General features: G+C 40.5%; 1 protein-coding gene and 1 long non-coding RNA gene across 2 annotated transcripts in view; one reads left to right on the top strand and one right to left on the bottom strand.

The window, feature by feature from the left end:
- The first annotated feature begins 1,684 nt into the window (after window positions 1-1,684).
- On the top strand, window positions 1,685-10,814 carry LOC133663409 (uncharacterized). The gene is made up of 5 exons (XR_009828341.1): window positions 1,685-1,843; window positions 2,112-2,196; window positions 5,266-5,320; window positions 5,418-5,452; window positions 9,548-10,814. It is a non-coding gene; the product is annotated as an uncharacterized LOC133663409 (long non-coding RNA).
- nlrx1 (NLR family member X1) overlaps window positions 10,118-17,674 on the bottom strand; it is a 73,916-nt gene continuing 66,359 nt past the window's right edge. The window contains exon 13 of the mRNA XM_062067864.1: window positions 10,118-13,170. Coding sequence (XP_061923848.1) covers window positions 13,033-13,170 — 138 coding nt within the window. The 3' untranslated portion in view covers window positions 10,118-13,032. The remainder of the gene's footprint in view (window positions 13,171-17,674) is intronic.

The following is a 17,674-nucleotide window of genomic DNA, read 5'->3' as shown; positions in this document are numbered from 1 at the left end:
AGGAACAACATGCTGATAGACACAGACGAAGAAAATGAAAAATACGGAGCGGCGTGCTCCCAAATAACTTTTTAATCTTTGGGTTTTGGGGAAAGTAGCAAGTCATGTCAAGTCAAAAGGCTCAAGTCCAAGTGAAGTCACAAGTCATTGATGTTAAAGTCTAAGTCGAGTTGCAAGTGTCTTTACATTTTGTCAAGTCGAGTCCAAAGTCATCAAATTCATGACTCGAGTCTGACTCGAGTCCAAGTCATGTGACTCGAGTCCACACCTCTGGAAAAAACTGTTCAGGTGGCGGGAGGTGTGGGTCTGGATGGAGCGTAGTCTCCCGCCTGAGGGGAGAGGGGAGAATAGTGTGTGTCCAGGGTGAGAAGAGTCAGCTGTGATCCGACCCACACGCCTCCTGGTCCTGGAGGAGAACAAGTCCTGGAGGGATGGGAGCTTGCAGCCAATCACCTTCTCAGCAGCACGTACGATGCGCTGCAGTCTATTCTTATCCTGGACTGTGGCGCCGGGGAACCACACTGTGATGGAGGAGGTCAGGATGGACTGTATGATGGCTGAGTAAAACTGCACCAGCATCTCGGTCGGCACCTTAAGTTTCCTCAGCTGCCGCAAGATTTACACAAGATACGAAGGTCGTGACCTCAATCCTGGGCTCTGGATCTTTCTGTGTGGAGTTTGCATGTTCGCCCCGTGACTGCGTGGGTTCCCTCCGGGTACTCCGGCTTCCTCCCACCTCCAAAGACATGCACCTGGGGATAGGTTGATCGGCAACACTAAATTGGCCCTAGTGTGTGAATGTGAGTGTGAATGTTGTCTGTCTATCTGTGTTGGCCCTGCAATGAGGTGGCGTCTTGTCCAGGGTGTACCCCGCCTTCCGCCCGAATGCAGCTGAGATAGGCTCCAGCACGCCCCGCGACCCTGGAAGGGACAAGCGGTAGAAAATGGATGGATGGATGGACCTATGGTGATAAAAGGAGAACATTCATGCACAGAGCGATCACTAAAGCACACTCTGCACATCCAAACCGGATAGCTCGTGTTGCTGCAAAACTGTAGAGGAATTGTACTGCATTTAATCGTCAATATATTAATATATTACATGTGCAATGACATGTACATTGCCTTTAACATTAGTAAACACAAGCACCCCCCTGTAAGGGACAAGCGGTAGAAAACTGATGGATGGATAGATAGCAAGCCCAGGATACTTCAGGGAAAAGCCTCTGTTTATCCACTTACTAAAACTACATAGTCATCTCAATGTTTTTACTTGATTTTTTATTTGCATACAATTTACAATACTACATTTTTATTTACTGTTGTTATTTCATTTAAAAAAGAAGTTTTAAGTTTACACTTTATTGATCTGATTTATTTTAATTACTACCTCTGTCATTGGTGTTCTTTGGTTTCTTTTAAAACTTTTTTGTCTGTCTAACTCTTTCTCTTGAAGGCCGCCCTGTTCCCCAGCTTTGTTCCAGGGACATGGACTTCACAGGCATTCTTCACATTTGTATTGCAGCTGCCAACTGACAGTTTTGAAGTAATTTCATATATCTAAAGTGTTGTGTTTATATACACATTTTGTGAAGTGAATAAATAATTATATTCACCACATATTGTTTTTGTATAACTTTTTAAATATACGGTATGTGGGTTTATTCGACGGCGGAACCAATGTTTACTCTGTACGTGTTGTGGTGTGGGTCTGTGGGACATTAATGATTGCTACACTGCCACAAACAAAGCAGTCTAGCTTCGAAAACAGAGTCCCTTTTAAATTGCCAACGTAACCACCCAAAAGGATTTATTTACCCCTCTAGTGAATGCGGCCAGTGAGGTAACCTTAAAACAATCCTTTTTGTACCCTGACTGTGATTTTAATTTGACGCTTTTCAAAGTTATTATGCTAAACGTTAGCTCGTTAGCATGCTAATAGTTAGCCCGCTAGCATGTTAGCAGGCCGATATGGCGGATATACCTGTATGTGCACCGTAAGATATTATTTGGTTAAGTCGAAGGTTATTTTAAGTAGTAAATACATGTTTTATGTTCTCTATGAGAATCATCTTGTGTTGTATTGTATTCTAATAATGTATTTTGTACAGTTCTCACGGCATGCTCAACATCATTAAAGGCCTGTAGAAAAAAGGGAACATTTGCTCTGGTACTTTCGACTGGAGCAAGTAAGAAGTAAGTGTACTATACTGTATATACTGTAAGTATATTTACCATATTGTTATGCCTCCATGCTGACATCCACCTGGATGGTCATAAAGCCTACTGCTTGCACAGAGTGACTGTTATTAATGCAACAATCTATTATTGCATTATTTTAAAGGCCTACTGAAATGAAATTTTCTTATTTAAACAGGGATAGCAGGTCCATTCTATGTGTCATACTTGATCATTTTGCAATATTGCCATATTTTTGCTGAAAGGATTTAGTAGAGAACATCGCAACTTTTGGTCGCTGATAAAAAAGCCTTGCCTGTACCGGAAGTAGCGTGACTTCACAGGTTGTGGAGCGCCTCACATCTGCACATTGTTTACAATCATGGAGCGATTCGGACCGAGAAAGCGACGATTACCCCATTAATTTGAGCGAGGATGAAAGATTTGTGGATGAGGAAAGTGAGAGTGAAGGATTAGAGGGCAGTGGAAGCGATTCAGATGCTGTGAGAGGTGGGTGGGACCAGATATTCAGCTGGGAATGACTACAACAGTAAATAAACACAAGACATATATATACTCTATTAGCCGCAACACAACCAGGCTTATATTTAATATGCCACAAACACCTCCCCCCTCCCGTCCATATAACCCACCAATACAAATCAAACACCCGCACAACACTCAATCCCACAGCCCAAAGTACCGTTCACCTCCATAAAGTTCATACAGCACATATATTTCCCCAAATTTACGTACGTGACATGCACATAGCGGCACGCACGGACGGGCAAGCGATCAAATGTTTGGAAGCCAAAGCTGTACTCACGGTAGCGCGTCTGCTATCCAATTCAAAGTCCTCCTGGTTGTGTTGCTGTAGCCAGCCGCTAATACACCGATCCCACCTACAGCTTTCTTCTTTGCTGTCTTCATTGTTCATTAAACAAATTGCAAAAGATTCACCAACACAGATGTCCAGAATACTGTGGAATTTTGCGATGAAAACAGACGACTTAATATACCACAATGGTGTCCCAATATGTCCGCACAATCCGTGACGTCACGCACAAACGTCATCATACCGAGACGTTTTCAGCAGAATATTTTGCGGGAAATTTAAAATTGCACTTTACTAATCTAACCCGGCAGTATTGGCATGTGTTGCAATGTTAAGATTTCATCATTGTAAGGCTGCAGCTAACGATTATTTTTCTATCGATTAATCTATAGATTATTTTTTCGATTAATCGGTTAATCTATAGATTATTTTTTCGATTAATCTATAGATTATTGTTTCCTTTTGCCGATTATTTTTTTATTCAAAATGAAGATGAAAAAATAAATGTAGGCCCGTTTTTTCAAAAGGCATGGCTTTTATTTACAAAAAAAAGAAGTATGGCCACTCAGTCAACATTGACAACAACATGACTAAATATTCTGTAACAATGTAAACATTTAAAACTTTTAACATTTAACAAAATTAAAAGTAGCTTATTTGCTTTTTAATGTGCAAATATAAAAGTCAACATCCAGTGCAAATCTTAATATTCTGCAATAGTATAAGCATTTCAAAAGTAAAAGTATTGCTTATTTTGCTTTAAAATGTGCAAAAATAAAGATAAACATCCAATACAAAAAAGTGCAAAACGAAATATTCTGTAACAACAGTGTAAACATTTCAACAAAAGTGAAAGTATTGCTTATTTGCTAAAATGTGCAAAAATAAAGATAAACATCCAATACAAAAAAGTGCCAATCTAAATATTCTGGAGCACTGTAAACATTAAGTATTGCTTTTAAAATGTGCAAAATAAACATCCAGTCCAACACAGTACACAATAACCAATTCTACTCATTCCAGTGAGTGTCTAACAGTTGTAATGAAGAAATGTTAGCATGTGTACATGTTTGGTTCTTTTCTTGTTTACAATATTCCCAGCAGCTGAAAATAGGCGCTCAGAAGGGGTCGATGTGGCTGGAACTGAGAGCTAATTAGCCTTCACCTCAAGCCAGGACTGCGAGCGAGCTGAGCTGCAGTTTAAGTTTCTAGAAGGTCAACGGGCTCATAGTGATGTTACTAGTAGTTGACTGGGAGGTGTTTATTATCATTTGGGGAGAGTCCGCTGCCTGATGCTCACCTGCTAAACACCTATCTGCTCCACGCTGAAGCGCTGACTACATGCGCTCTGAATACGCACTGCTGATTGGCTGATAATGCTGCGTGTGTACCAATCAGATGGTTGTGTGGGTGGGACAATGCTGCGTGTGTACCAATCAGATGGTTGTGTGGGTAGGACAATGCTGCGTGTGTACCAATCAGATGGTTGTGTGGGTGGGACAATGCTGCGTGTGTACCAATCAGATGGTTGTGTGGGTGGGACAATGCTGCGTGTGTACCAATCAGATGGTTGTGTGGGTGGGACAATGCTGCGTGCTGAGACAGAGGCAGACGGAGCAAAGCAGCTTGTTAAGACTTTAGCTTAGAAACTCGTTCGGTACACCGCCGTACCGAACCGAAAGCCCCGCACCGAAACGGTTCAATACAAAACACGTACCGTTACACCCCTAGCAGATACAAATGACACATTCATGTTTTTGTGTAATGATGACAACGTATGCTCGCGCGGACGATTGACTAGTTGATGGTTTTCTTTTCAAATGTTCGTTTATAGCCGTTGTGCTGCTATGATAGGCCATTTCCGCTCGACACAGTGTGCATACAACAACATTATTAGGCCGTTTATTGAAATACTCCCACACTATTGGCATGCTTTCCCCCCCTCGCTCGCACCGCTCGCATCGTCTTCTTTGATCGTCTGCTTTGCGCTTCGCCATGACGGTAGTGTGACGTCATTATGCGACGCGTCGACGCACAAAAACGGCGTCGACGTATTTACGTAACCGATGACGTCGACTACGTCGACGCGTCGTTTCAGCCTTACATCATTGATATATAAACTATCAGACTGCGTGGTCGGTAGTAGTAGGTTTCAATAGGCCTTTAAAGACACCAATACTGTCAATGTACATTTTTAAAAGAATCTCATTCTCACTGTTCTCTTGACTCACCTGGTCTCTCCTCTCTTTAAGGCATATTTGGAGTGAATCCTGACGTGGAGTTTACACGTGTTCTTTTTCTTTCATTGTGAGTTCACTAAATAGCTCTTATATTAATTATAGAAGAGACAGTATCAGATGAATCTAGCATATCTGACCTCACCTCTGCTTTCTGTCTCCCTCAGAACACCAAGGTCTGCAGCCTTTTGTCTAAGAATATGTAAGTAGAAAATAAGCTATTACCTCTCTGTTCACCTAAACAATATTATTATTATTATAAACTTTACCTTAACCACTCTTTATTTACATTTTTGAAACATCACAATGTTACTCTGGTAAGTTGTGTGCCTGCGTGTATGGTATAAATAATGATGGTGGGGCGCCATGACCAAAAATGCCAGGGCCATTTTTTTGGTCCCATTCCAGCCCTGTTTTGGACAATCAGAAATGAAAAAGCTTATACTATTGTCTATTCAGCAACAGCAATTTTTTTTAATGGCATTAGTTTTTTTCCCCACATAGAATATTTAGTATCAATATAGTTCTTATATGAAAAAAACATATTAAGTATGGATTTTTTGCATCTTGAAAGGAGTAAGTGTAGCCTCTTTCCACTGATCGCAACTTCAACTGGAAAAAAAAAAAAAGTTCCCATAAAAAGTAGTAGATTTCTTCTACATGTTTGAAAACATAGCAAAACGCAGCAGGTAGGAAGTATAATAAAATAAATGTGCAAAATCCTCATTTAAATAATATATATATGTGTGTGTATATATATACAGTACATACACACACACACACATATATATATATATATATATATATATATATATATATATATATATATATATATATATATATATATATATATATATCTCTATCTTAGAGATGTCCGATAATGGCTTTTTTGCCGATATCCAATATTCTGATATTGTCCAACTCTTATTACCGATACCGATATCAACCGATACCGATATATACAGTCGTGGAATTAACACATTATGATGCCTAATTTTGTTGTGATGCCCCGCTGGATGCATTAAACATGGTAACAAGGTTTTCCAAAATAAATCAACTCAAGTTATGGAAAAAAATGCCAACATGGCACTGCCATATTTATTATTGAAGTCACAAAGTGCATTATTTTTTTCAACATGCCTCAAAACAGCAGCTTGGAATTTGGGACATGAGAAGGTTGAGGTAGGAGGTAGCGGGGGTGTATATTGTAGCGTCCCGGAAGAGTTAGTGCTGCAAGGGGTTCTGGGTATTTGTTCTGTTGTGTTTATGTTGTGTTACGGTGCGGATGTTCTCCCGAAATGTGTTTGTCATTCTTGTTTGGTGTGGGCTCACAGTGTGGCGCATATTTGTAACAGTGTTAAAGTTGTTTATACGGTCACCCTCAGTGTGATCTGTATGTAGGGTTGGGTATCGAGTATCGAGTATCGATTGGAACCGGGACTAACTTTCCGATTCTCCCGGAATCGTTCAAAAGTTTAAATTTCGATTCCTAGTTTCGATACCCAGTCCGCCGACCGGAAAAAAAGAATAAATCCGCCGACCGGAAGAAGAAGCCGCTGAACACCAACGAAGAAGCGCCCACCGCCGGAAGTGTTAGCATAGCCGAGCCTATGTAGCCGAGCGAGTCAGTCAAGCATTGATAGCGGGCGTCGGCGGTCGAAAGTGTGGCTTTATTTTACTAAAAAAAATGAAATATCGGCGAAATATAAAACGTGCGACAGGACTGTTTCGTGCTTAGGAGGGTGCACGTCGAACATGATGAAGCACCTCCGAGTTCATGAACTACAAATATATGCATGTCCCGTCTTCGACGCGCTGCGCCGACCGTCCTCCTCCTGCTGTCAGATCTCGCTTTCTCCTATTTATGCCTTCAAGCTTCTTCCACACCCAGCGAACGTGTATTTTCCACAGCAGGAGACACTATCTGTCCAAAACGCTCACGCATCCTGCCTGAGAAGGCGGATATGGTCATTTTCCTAAACAAGAACTGTCTCTGATTTTATACTGTACCTGCTGCTAATCTGGACTGGGTTTTGCAAGTTGTTTCTTATTGTTTATTTGCTTTTCTGTACCAGGTTAGCCCATCAGTGGGAGCACGGTAACATGTTTAAGTACCTGCAGCATCATACACTTGTGTGTGTAAATGTGTTTTCATGAGGTTTCCTGCAGCATCATACACTTATGTGTAAATGTGTTTTCATGAGGTTTTCAAAAATAAAGCTCTCTTGAGGAAAGTGTACCCCTGTGAAAATTTATTTATAATATTTATATTCAAGTTCATAGATTTGATATTTATATTCTAGTTGAAAACAGCCCTGTGAGGAATTTATAGTAAAGTTCATAAAAAGTTAATAGAATTAAAATTGATGGAGAATGTCAGACTATTTCATTCAGAAAGACTATGTAGGTTAGCTAGCTCATTTAAAATATCCAAAACTTTTTTTTGACCCTGCCTCTTAAAAGAATCGGATTTGAGAATCGTCTGGAATTGGAATCGAAACAAAGAATCGGAATCGGAATCGTTCGAATTCAAACGATAACCAACCCTAACTGTATGGCTGTTGATCAAGTATGCATTGCATTCACTTGTGTGTGTGAAAAACCGTAGATATTATAACAGGGCATTCGAAGCTAGACTGCTAACTGCGTGGGAACAGTGAATGACAGAAGGCGAACACACGTTCACCAAGACGGAGACAGCGCCGGACGACATACGCCACTATCTGCCAGTGGATCGTAAATGCCTGGCTGATTCAGTCCCAACTGTAGTCCGAGCTTTAAGGAAGGCAGGAATTGTCACTGAACTGCTGGACAACAGCAGCATTAATGACTTCGACAAGACGGAGCCGGCTATTTTGGATGCCGTATTCGCTCAACTGTTTAATTCGGACACTGAAGAAGAAAAATTTGAGGGATTCGTGAATGAGGAATAACTTCATAAAGTGAGCTTTACATGTTTATTTAGTGTGTTGTGTTGTGTGACATTAACGTTTGAGCAACGTTGAGTTATTGATATATTGTTATTGCTCTGCACTATTTGGAGTGTTACTATATTGTGATAGCACTAATGTTTGATTTACGTAACACGAGTAAATCAGCTGTTTATTCATTTTGGGAGTGAACAGAGTTGTCAGAACGCTGGTTTGTAATCTATTAATAAAGTTTGACTGACCTATCTGACTGTTTTGTTGACATAGGTGCGCCTTGTAATCCAGTGCTCCTTATATATGAACAAAGTTTTGAAATATGCCATTCATTGAAGGTGCGCTTTATAGTGCGGAAAATACGGTATGTGCTCCAATCACTCTATCACAACAAAATAAGAGTTGTAGAAATTATTGGAAACTCAAGACAGCCATGACATTATGTTCTTTACAAGTGTATGTAAACTTTTGACCACGACTGTATATATGTAAGTATGTATGTATGTGTGTATGTATATATATATATATGTGTGTATGTATGTACGTACATAGTAACAGTATGAATTTTAATTGGTATTTCGGAATTCCTGGAATTTTGAGAAAACCAATTTTTTACAAAAAAACTAAACAAAAAGGTGTTGTCCCAAAAAGAAGAATGTTTTGAAGGTGGAATGGACAAAAACGGTTAAAAAATGTGGACTGTGAAAACTTTCCAGGAAGAGGGGAACATAGGGCTTTGGAAAATCTGGAGTTTTGGTAATTCCTGAAAACTTTTTTAATTTGGAAAATGGTAGTTTGATAGTCCAAGGTGAGATATGTGTGGATGGTGGAACGGTCAAATTGATTGAGAAATCAGTCAGGGCACGAACGGTCTTTTCCTTCGGATTTAAAACTCCTTCCATCAATCCACAGAGCCTTTTGTGTGAATTTGGAGACATTCAAAAGTTTTGTTTCCATAATTTCGTCCGGAAATTCCTTCGAAACAATTCTGCTGGCGGTCTTTCTTTGCATCCGACCTTCAGTCGCCCGATACATTCTTGGTAGTAGCGTCATGTTCGGAGCGCAATCCAAGATAATTTCTTGATGCTGTCTGCTATTTATCATCAGCATAGCCATTAGAGACGTAATATTTGTAATATGTGCCAATAATGCAGCGGACATCAGTTAAAACAAGTTGTAAGGATCCTCAGATGACGAGTGTGACGTCATAGGTGAACTGGAAAAGGAATTATTTTAGCCACGCTAAAAGAAAACAGCGCCCCCCCAGTGTACGGATAGCACATGGCGTACGACCAATCGTCGGTGTGAAAATACAAAAATACAAACTATTTGAGAAATTAGACTAATTGTGCACCCTTCTGCTGTCCTGACAGCGGTGTCGTGTCGCAGGGAGAACTTGGAGCAAGAGTTGCAGGGCCTTAGCCAAGCTAGAAGAGGTCAAGGGACATGGCCACCTTCTGGACTCCTCTTCCCCCCCAGCAAAAGAAGATGGCTGGAACAAATCCGGTGGCTCCCATTGGACGGAAAAAGTTGAGAACTATTTTAGTAGACTTTTGTCTTTTGCATTTTTTAATGCACATTATTTAAAATCTTTGTTTTGATTGTTTATTTTTAAACATCCTGTTAAATTCCTTTTTTTGTTGTTGCTGGAATTAAATCATTTAAACAACTGTAGGTATATTTTTATTAACATAGGCCCACTGATTTTTATTAATTTTTTCATTAGTAGATCATAAACTTTTTTTTTTTGGAACAATTGTTTATTGTAGTCTAAACTTCGGTTTCTATACATCTACTGTATGTTTTCATATAAATGACATGGCTTTATAAATGACACTTTTTTTTTTTTTTTTTGTCCTGTCCAGCTTCTCAGGCAAATCATATAGTAGTTGTAGATGCCCATATCGGCTGTTCAGATTTACTTTACAAAAGAAAAGTGTAGGATACTTCTCTTGTTGCCTTATTTGTATTTGACTTTATTAAATGTATTTATATTATCATTTGGTGCAGCCGGGCCGGAGCAGGAAGGGATAGAAAGAGAAAAAAAGGAAGACGGGGGAATTGTGGGGACAAGAGGGGGGTTAGACAGAGAGACAAAAACAACAACAGCAAACACAACAACAACAATAGAGCAACATCAGCAAATATGACATGTACAAATATGATGGTAAAAGTAATAGCAAATAAGCAGTTGGCGAAAATAAAAAATAATACAGAAATGACAATGAACATTATTACACTACAAATGGAGCAATACAAATACCAATAGAAATAGTGCTATTGATAATGAACAATACCAATACTTTACCTTTATTATCAACAATACAGTTGTTCAAATGCAACAATACATATACCTGTACGTAATGATAATTTGAGATACGAAAGAATGTAGAAAAATGGAGGGGAAGAAAGAGAAGCAACCTACATTAACCTTGTAGATTGTTATAGTAAAAATAGGTTAAGCTTTGTCAGTGTGCCATGTGTTATACCCAGTTTACCCTAGGGCAACAACATTAATATGTTTGATGAAACGTGATTATGTGCATGAGTGTATGTGTGCATATGTACTTGTAAAAAAAAAAAAGACACTTATTCATTGTTAGATGTGAACTTGTATCAATAAAAGGATGGAACAATCAAGTTGGTAACAATTTTCTTTAATGTGAACCATGCAGGTGCAATCTAACCCTACAAACTTCATTACATGCAATATCAGCGTAACAAATCCCTGAACTTTTGAACTTTACCTGAAGGCAAGTAATTTTTACAATTACTCCTACCAAGCCATCACATTTACTGGGTTAGTGATGGAAACTCCCGCTGTTTTAATAATAGACTTTTTGCTTAATTTATTATCACACATAATGTAATGTTATTTGTAAAATGTCTTATTTTCATAATTTGTGTATCTTATATTTAGGTCTAGTGTGGATGTGCAGGTTTATTGTAGTGCCTGCTTAATATGTAATTGTAATCTCCGCCTTTGTGTTATCGGTGTAATTAAAATATTTATCTACTTCTTTTTGTAACCATTTTACTGTAATGTAATTGTGTTTACAAAATATTAACACTTTGTAACAATACTTTATGAAAACTTGTTAGAAAAAATAGAAGACAGTAAGTCTGCACCGAAACAAAAAAGGGAAGAGAATATTTTAATCGTTCATTTCACATCCACAGTTTGTCATTGGGAAGATTTCGTTCAGGCATGAGAAAATTTTGTCCTGTGTTCCCGTGTACTGTTATTGTTTTTATTCTTGCCCAACTTTACAGGACATATAATGATCTTTTTAAACTACCATAGGTTTTTAACTATTCACTCAATCAAAATAACTTTCAAGCAATATGCTGTATGGCAGGAATAGACAACTACATTATTTTGAGTGCCACATTTCCAGAAAGCTAAGTTACCTCTCCCGTCACTATTAGTCTTATTTTGTATTTCAACTATTGTCTTCTACAGTAGACATTTGATTTTGGTCTATTTATTTTGTCAGTTACAGGAGCGCGCTGCTGTTTTTAAAGGACCAAAAAGCTAGTCAAAGATCATCTCTGTGCTAGCACTCTAGTGTTTTTAAGTATCTGCCGCAAAAATGTGTCTCACAAGTTTTTTGAACGAAATCGCAGGCCACAAGTTGAATAGCCAAAAGGATGAAAAAGAGAGGAACACTACTGACTGCGTCTGAATCAAACAAGCAGCAGCAGTACTTAATTACTTAAATCACATGGTGAAAAAAAAGTGTAACTGCCAAGAAGGAGAAGATCTAAGGGGTGCTTTGAAGAATGTCTCAGTTATGTAAATCACAAGTTTGGATCCCGATGTTTTGTTTGCTAGCAAGGTTAAAATGTCAATGCAAGGATCTACAAATCTGTTAATAGTGGTTCAAGTTTCTCTATACAGAAGGAATTAGGAATTTGCTGCAAAAATGTTTTGTCTCCCAAGTTTTGAACTGAAGTTGGGGGCCGGTATGTTGTCATTAGCGGGCAGGATTGGTCCTGGTCCGCCAGTTCAATAGACCTGCCCTACGGTAATCCTAGCAGCTCTGAGAAGACGAGGCTTTAAAACAAAACAGAGAACGGGTTTGCTCACAAAGCAGCCCGAGCCTGTGAGATAAAGAGGGTCAAAGGGATATGTGGGACGTGTTTCGTACTGTTTTGTCACATTTTTTTGCCGTGTTGATTTATTACAAACATGTTGAGGTCCTACGGAAAGTAAACAATGTACAGCTGATATAATGAGGGAACAATCAGTCAGACAATTCCTAAAAAGAAATACTGGCCCAAAGTTCACATTTTGTGAAGTCCAAAAACATTTATTCATGTACAGTATATTTTGGGTGCCTTATTCAGTAAAAACATGTTATTTTTAATTTTTCAGTGGATCTGTCATATATCCTGGTACAGTATAACACTTAAAGGTGAACTGTGCATTTTTGGGGGGAAATTTTACCCATCATTCACAATCCCAATGTGAGACATTTGTCTCTTTTTCATGCATTCTAATTTGTAATACACGGCTAACAATGCAGCCAATGGGATTTATCTCTCTCGCCCATAAAGCCTTAAAGGAACACAAAACATATGTGTTCTTGTCCCACATAGGAATTGTGAATGATAAGCAAAATTCCAAATAAGTGCACTTGTCTGGGCAACACATACATGTGCACACAGTTAAGTTCGTTAACCCCACCACAGCAAGTGGTGACGTTCATAGTCCTTTACCATTGTAACAATTCATTTGTCAATTAATTTAAAAATTACAGATTGCTTTAGCCCCTTTGAACTAGTAACTGATTTAGTCACACACACTCGCATGCAAACACAAATTTGTCGCCCAGTCATTTCTTGCTTTCAGGGATCACACGGATGGTGGTAGGGTGTCCTTCTCCAGCATCTGCAGGGTCTGCCGGACGCCCTTCTCCACCCTGCGGAAGTGTAACTTTTTCCAGAGGCTCCGCTGCTGCTGACGTCCCCACTCTAGATCCCTGAGGAACACCTGCACAGGAGAACGTATGATTAAGACACACCAAATCGCCTTAAAAAACAACCCAACCCAAAATCCAAATGTCATGCTACGGCAATTAAATTGTTAAAACAGTGCATACACAACAAAATATTTTACATTTCCGGTACACATATCTAAAATTCCAGATTTTCCTGGGATTCCCAGTCCAGACATTGTGAAAGGAACTTAATTTTTCCACATTGAACAACTGATTCAAACTATTCCAACTTGAAAATATTCAGGATAACTGCACAACAATCGTCTATAGCCCCAAAATACCACAATATTATTTAGATTCAAACAACAAAACATTTAGCTCAAAATGTCCTCTTTTTCCTGGAATTACAGGTTTTTCAACACAAAAATTCTCTATTAAATAAATTACATTATTCCATCCATCTATCTTCTTCCGCTTATCCGAAGTAGGGTTGCATGGGCAGCAGCCTAAGCAGGGAAGCCCAGACTTCCCTCCCCTCGGCTCCTTTGTCCAGCTACTCCCGAGGGATCCCGAGGCGTTCCCAGACCAGCTGGGAGACATAGTCTCTCCACTGTATCCTGGGTGTTCCATGTGGTCTACCGGTCAGATGCACCCTAAACACGTTCGGGGGGAATTCTGACCAGATGCCTGAACCTCCTCATCTGGCTCCTCTCGATATAGAGGAGCAGCGGCTTTACTTTGATCTCCTCCCAAATGACAGAGCTTCTCACACTATCGCTAAGGGAGAGCCCGACGGAGGAAACTAATTTTGGCCACTTGCACCCGTGATCTTGTCCTTTCGGTCAGAACCCACAGCTCATGATCATAGGTGAGGATGGGGACGCAGACCGGCCGGTAAATTGAGAGCTTTGCCTTTCGGCTTAGCTCCTTCTTCACCACGTCTGACCGATACAGGGGCCGCATCACTGCAGAAGCTGCACTGATCCGCCTGTCGATGTCACGATCCACTCTTCCCTCACTTGTGAACAAGCCGTCCGGAAGTCGTTCTCCATGGCTTCTCTAAACTCCTCCTATGTCCAAGTTTTTGCCTCTGCAACTGCCAAAACCGCACACAATGTCGGTCCCTGTCCGCTGCCGCTAAGTACCATTAGCCAAAAGGACCTGATAGGACTCCTTCTTCAGCTTGACGGCATCCCTCACGTTGGTGTCCACCAGCGGGTTCTGGGTATCCGCCACGGCAGGCACCGACCACCTTGCGGCCACAGCTCTGATCGGCTGCCTCAAACTCAATATCCAGCGCCTCCCTCGTTATATGTTTTGACGTTCCTCTAAAGGTGGGAATTGAAACTCTCTCTGACGGGAGACTGCCAGGTGTTCCCAGCAGACACTCACTATACGTTTGGGCCTGCCAAGTCTGTCCGGCATCCTCCCCCACTATCGGAGCGGACTCACCACAAGGTGGTGATCAGTTGAAAGCTCCGCCCCGCTCTTCACCCGTGTGTCCTAAACATGAGACCACAAATCAGATGATACAACCACAAAGTCGATCATCAAACTGCAGCATACGGTGTCTTGGTGCCAAGTGCACATATGGACACTTTTATGTTTGAACATGTTGTTTGTTATGGACAATATGTGACGGGCACAAAAGTTTAATAACAAAACACTTTGGTTCAGATCAGGGCAGCTGTTTCTCCCAATCACACCTTTCCAGGTCTCGCTGTCTTTGCCAACGTGAGCGTTGAAGTCCCCAAGGGAATCAACAGAGGGAGCACTCTGCACTGGACTCCAAAAAGGGCGGGTACTCTGAACTGAGGACCCGTCCTCGCAACCGAAGGCGGAGGCAAGCTCCCCTTTCGCTTTGAACGCCAGAGTGGAAGAGAGTCCAGCCCCACCTCCAGGCCTGGCTCCAGAGGGGGGCCTTGATGACCCACGACCGGGCGAAGGAAACCTTGGTCCTTGATTTTTTTGTATTCATAGAAGTCTTTGAGATGCTCTTTGTCTGGTCCCTCACCTAGGACCTGTTTGTCATAGAAGCCCCGGACAACATAGCTCCTAGGATCATTGGCATATGCAAACTTCTCCACCACAGTAAGTCAACAGCTCAGGGAGGTGCTTACACTGTACTACATTTATCAATTCCTCTAAAACTATTTTTAAAAAGTCTAGAAGGTTTTTACTCAAAAAGGCCTTTTAGGACATTTTATGTGGCCCTGTATAATTTTCTTCTATTTTTAAAGTTACTTTTTGTCTCCATTTCAAAACAGCTCGTTTTGAGAGGCAGAGTTGTTAGATGCAAATTAACCTTTCCTCACCACGCCCCCTCACGTCGATGAGCCCCTGCCTGTCAGCTTTTTTTGTAGGTTTTTTTTGTAGCTTTCCTGCTTTTATTTGTGCACTTTGGACATCGGTGACTTTCACCACAACACAACATCCCAGATGATAAAGCGGGATCGTGTTTTGTTGTCGGCGCTAAGGAAAGAGGAAATGTGGGCGGACGAGAGCGAGGAAAGAAACGCAACTGACGTACAGATCTGGACCCATAGGCTGGCTAAGGTTAAACTTCAACCAAGTCTAACTTTCTAATGCTAGATCCTGGATGTATACATGTGTATATTGGCAATACAAGGATTTTTTATTCTATATCATGTAAATAGCTCTGCTGCACAGCTGCTTCGAGTTGTTAACAATAGAGGCTAAAGGCTATCAGCAAAGGTACGAGCTACTTCGCTAACGAATAACAGATTATATAACTTACTTGTCCATTGCCAAACACAGTAGACACTGATCCAATTAAAAGTATTTTTTAAGAAAATTATTCTTTATTATGCCGGAGGACGGTGATGCGATTGTCTTACAGTAGAAGGCTAAGCTAGCTACACAACAACTCGAGCTAACATTGCTCACAAATCATTCACACATTTCTAACCCACTATTATTACCTACCGTTTCATTGTCTCCTCCATTGCCATAAATAGTAGTCACCGAGCCCATCATTAAAATCATTTTATCAGAAAATCCATCTTTTTGTGAAAGTTTGTGGGTGAAGCAGCTGGGACTCTTGTCACACACTCGAAGAGACTTCTTTACAGTTGAAGGCACATTGCCGCAAAACAAAAAAGTTAGCCAGGCACTTCTTACTTCTTCAGATGAGACTGGAGGTTTGAATAGTGTCCTGCGTGTGTAATACAACCAACAACAACATTTTCGTTCTTCTTGGGCATTTTGTCCTTAAAACTACAGATGCGCACAAGGCAGTCTGGGTAGATTTATACCCTAAATGAATAATCCGCAGACAATGTTTTCGGGACTTATGCAGAACCCAAATGCAGGTACCTGTTGCTTATATTTTACTGACGTCACGTCCGGCTCACGTGCCGCTCATTAAATTTGCGTGGTGGTCAAGCTCGCTCCGTCCTCAATGGGTACTAGGCGCTATTCAGCCTTTCTCAAAGAAAAAATGCACTATGCTTGTGTTGTTTTCGGCTGTACGAATCGTTCAAATCGCGAAAAGGATGAACGTTTCTTCAGAGCTCCTCGGGAGGTAATCAAAAAAGGCGGAAGAGTGCAAAATTTTACGAAACAACGACGATGAGGTGGCGACTTGTCCAGGGTGTACCCCGCCTTCAGCCTGGTTGTAGCTGAGATAGGCTCCAGCGCCCCCCGCGACCCTGAAGGGAATAAGCGGTAGAAAATGGATGGATTGATGGATGGACGGAAAAGCATGCACTCACACTCCAGTCGAAGGGAACTAAGTCAAATAATGCATGAGTTTGCAGTGATCACTTCATTAAAGGTTTGTTTAAAATACTTTTAACGTTTATTATTTTCCATTTAAGTATTAGCTTGATATTATTCATATTAAATACATGTTTGCTACGAGTGTTTCAAAATGCACAAACTTGGCGAATCTAAAAGAAAGCAAATGTGAGCAAAACCTAAAAAAGTTAAGTTTTTGCCAAAGGCAGCAATCGTAAATGAAGCTTTCAGCACATACACATAGTTGACATCTATAGTTATATTTTGATAAAGACATGGAAAACAGGCTACTCGTAAATGGCGCGCAACAAACATGCCAGTAGACGCAAAGTTCAATCGTGAAATGCAACCTTATCTCAGCAAAAATTATACATATTTATCCAGGAAAGTCTTGATAACAAGTCCCTTGACCCGGTCACACACAAATAAGTTGTAGACCTCCATGCTTTTCCAAGTTTACATCTGTTTTGTTGTGTAGACTGGCATCTGGAGCACAATAGTTCAATATGTCTGGAAAAGCGACCGATCTATAATCCTTGATATCACTCGATAAATCTTTTTTTGATAAAGTATAGGGATAGATTCTATTGTATAGTTTGCATTTTTGCTCGTATCTGCTTTTTGCAGGAATATTTAAGCCTCTTTTCTACTCAGTTCATGTGCTGCTTGCTGTACAACAGCCATCTTAGCTTGATTGACCACCACTGGTTTTCACTTTCGGGAAGAAGTCACGTGTCGGAATACAAGCAATGGGTAAGTAAAGTTGGTTTTGCATGATAAGGCCCCTTTAAAAGTTAA

The sequence above is a fragment of the Entelurus aequoreus genome, linkage group LG13 (assembly GCF_033978785.1).
Source record: "Entelurus aequoreus isolate RoL-2023_Sb linkage group LG13, RoL_Eaeq_v1.1, whole genome shotgun sequence".
NCBI lineage: Eukaryota > Metazoa > Chordata > Actinopteri > Syngnathiformes > Syngnathidae > Entelurus > Entelurus aequoreus.
The sequence above is the reverse complement of the archived record's forward strand: the minus strand, read 5'-3'. Positions and strand labels throughout refer to the sequence as shown.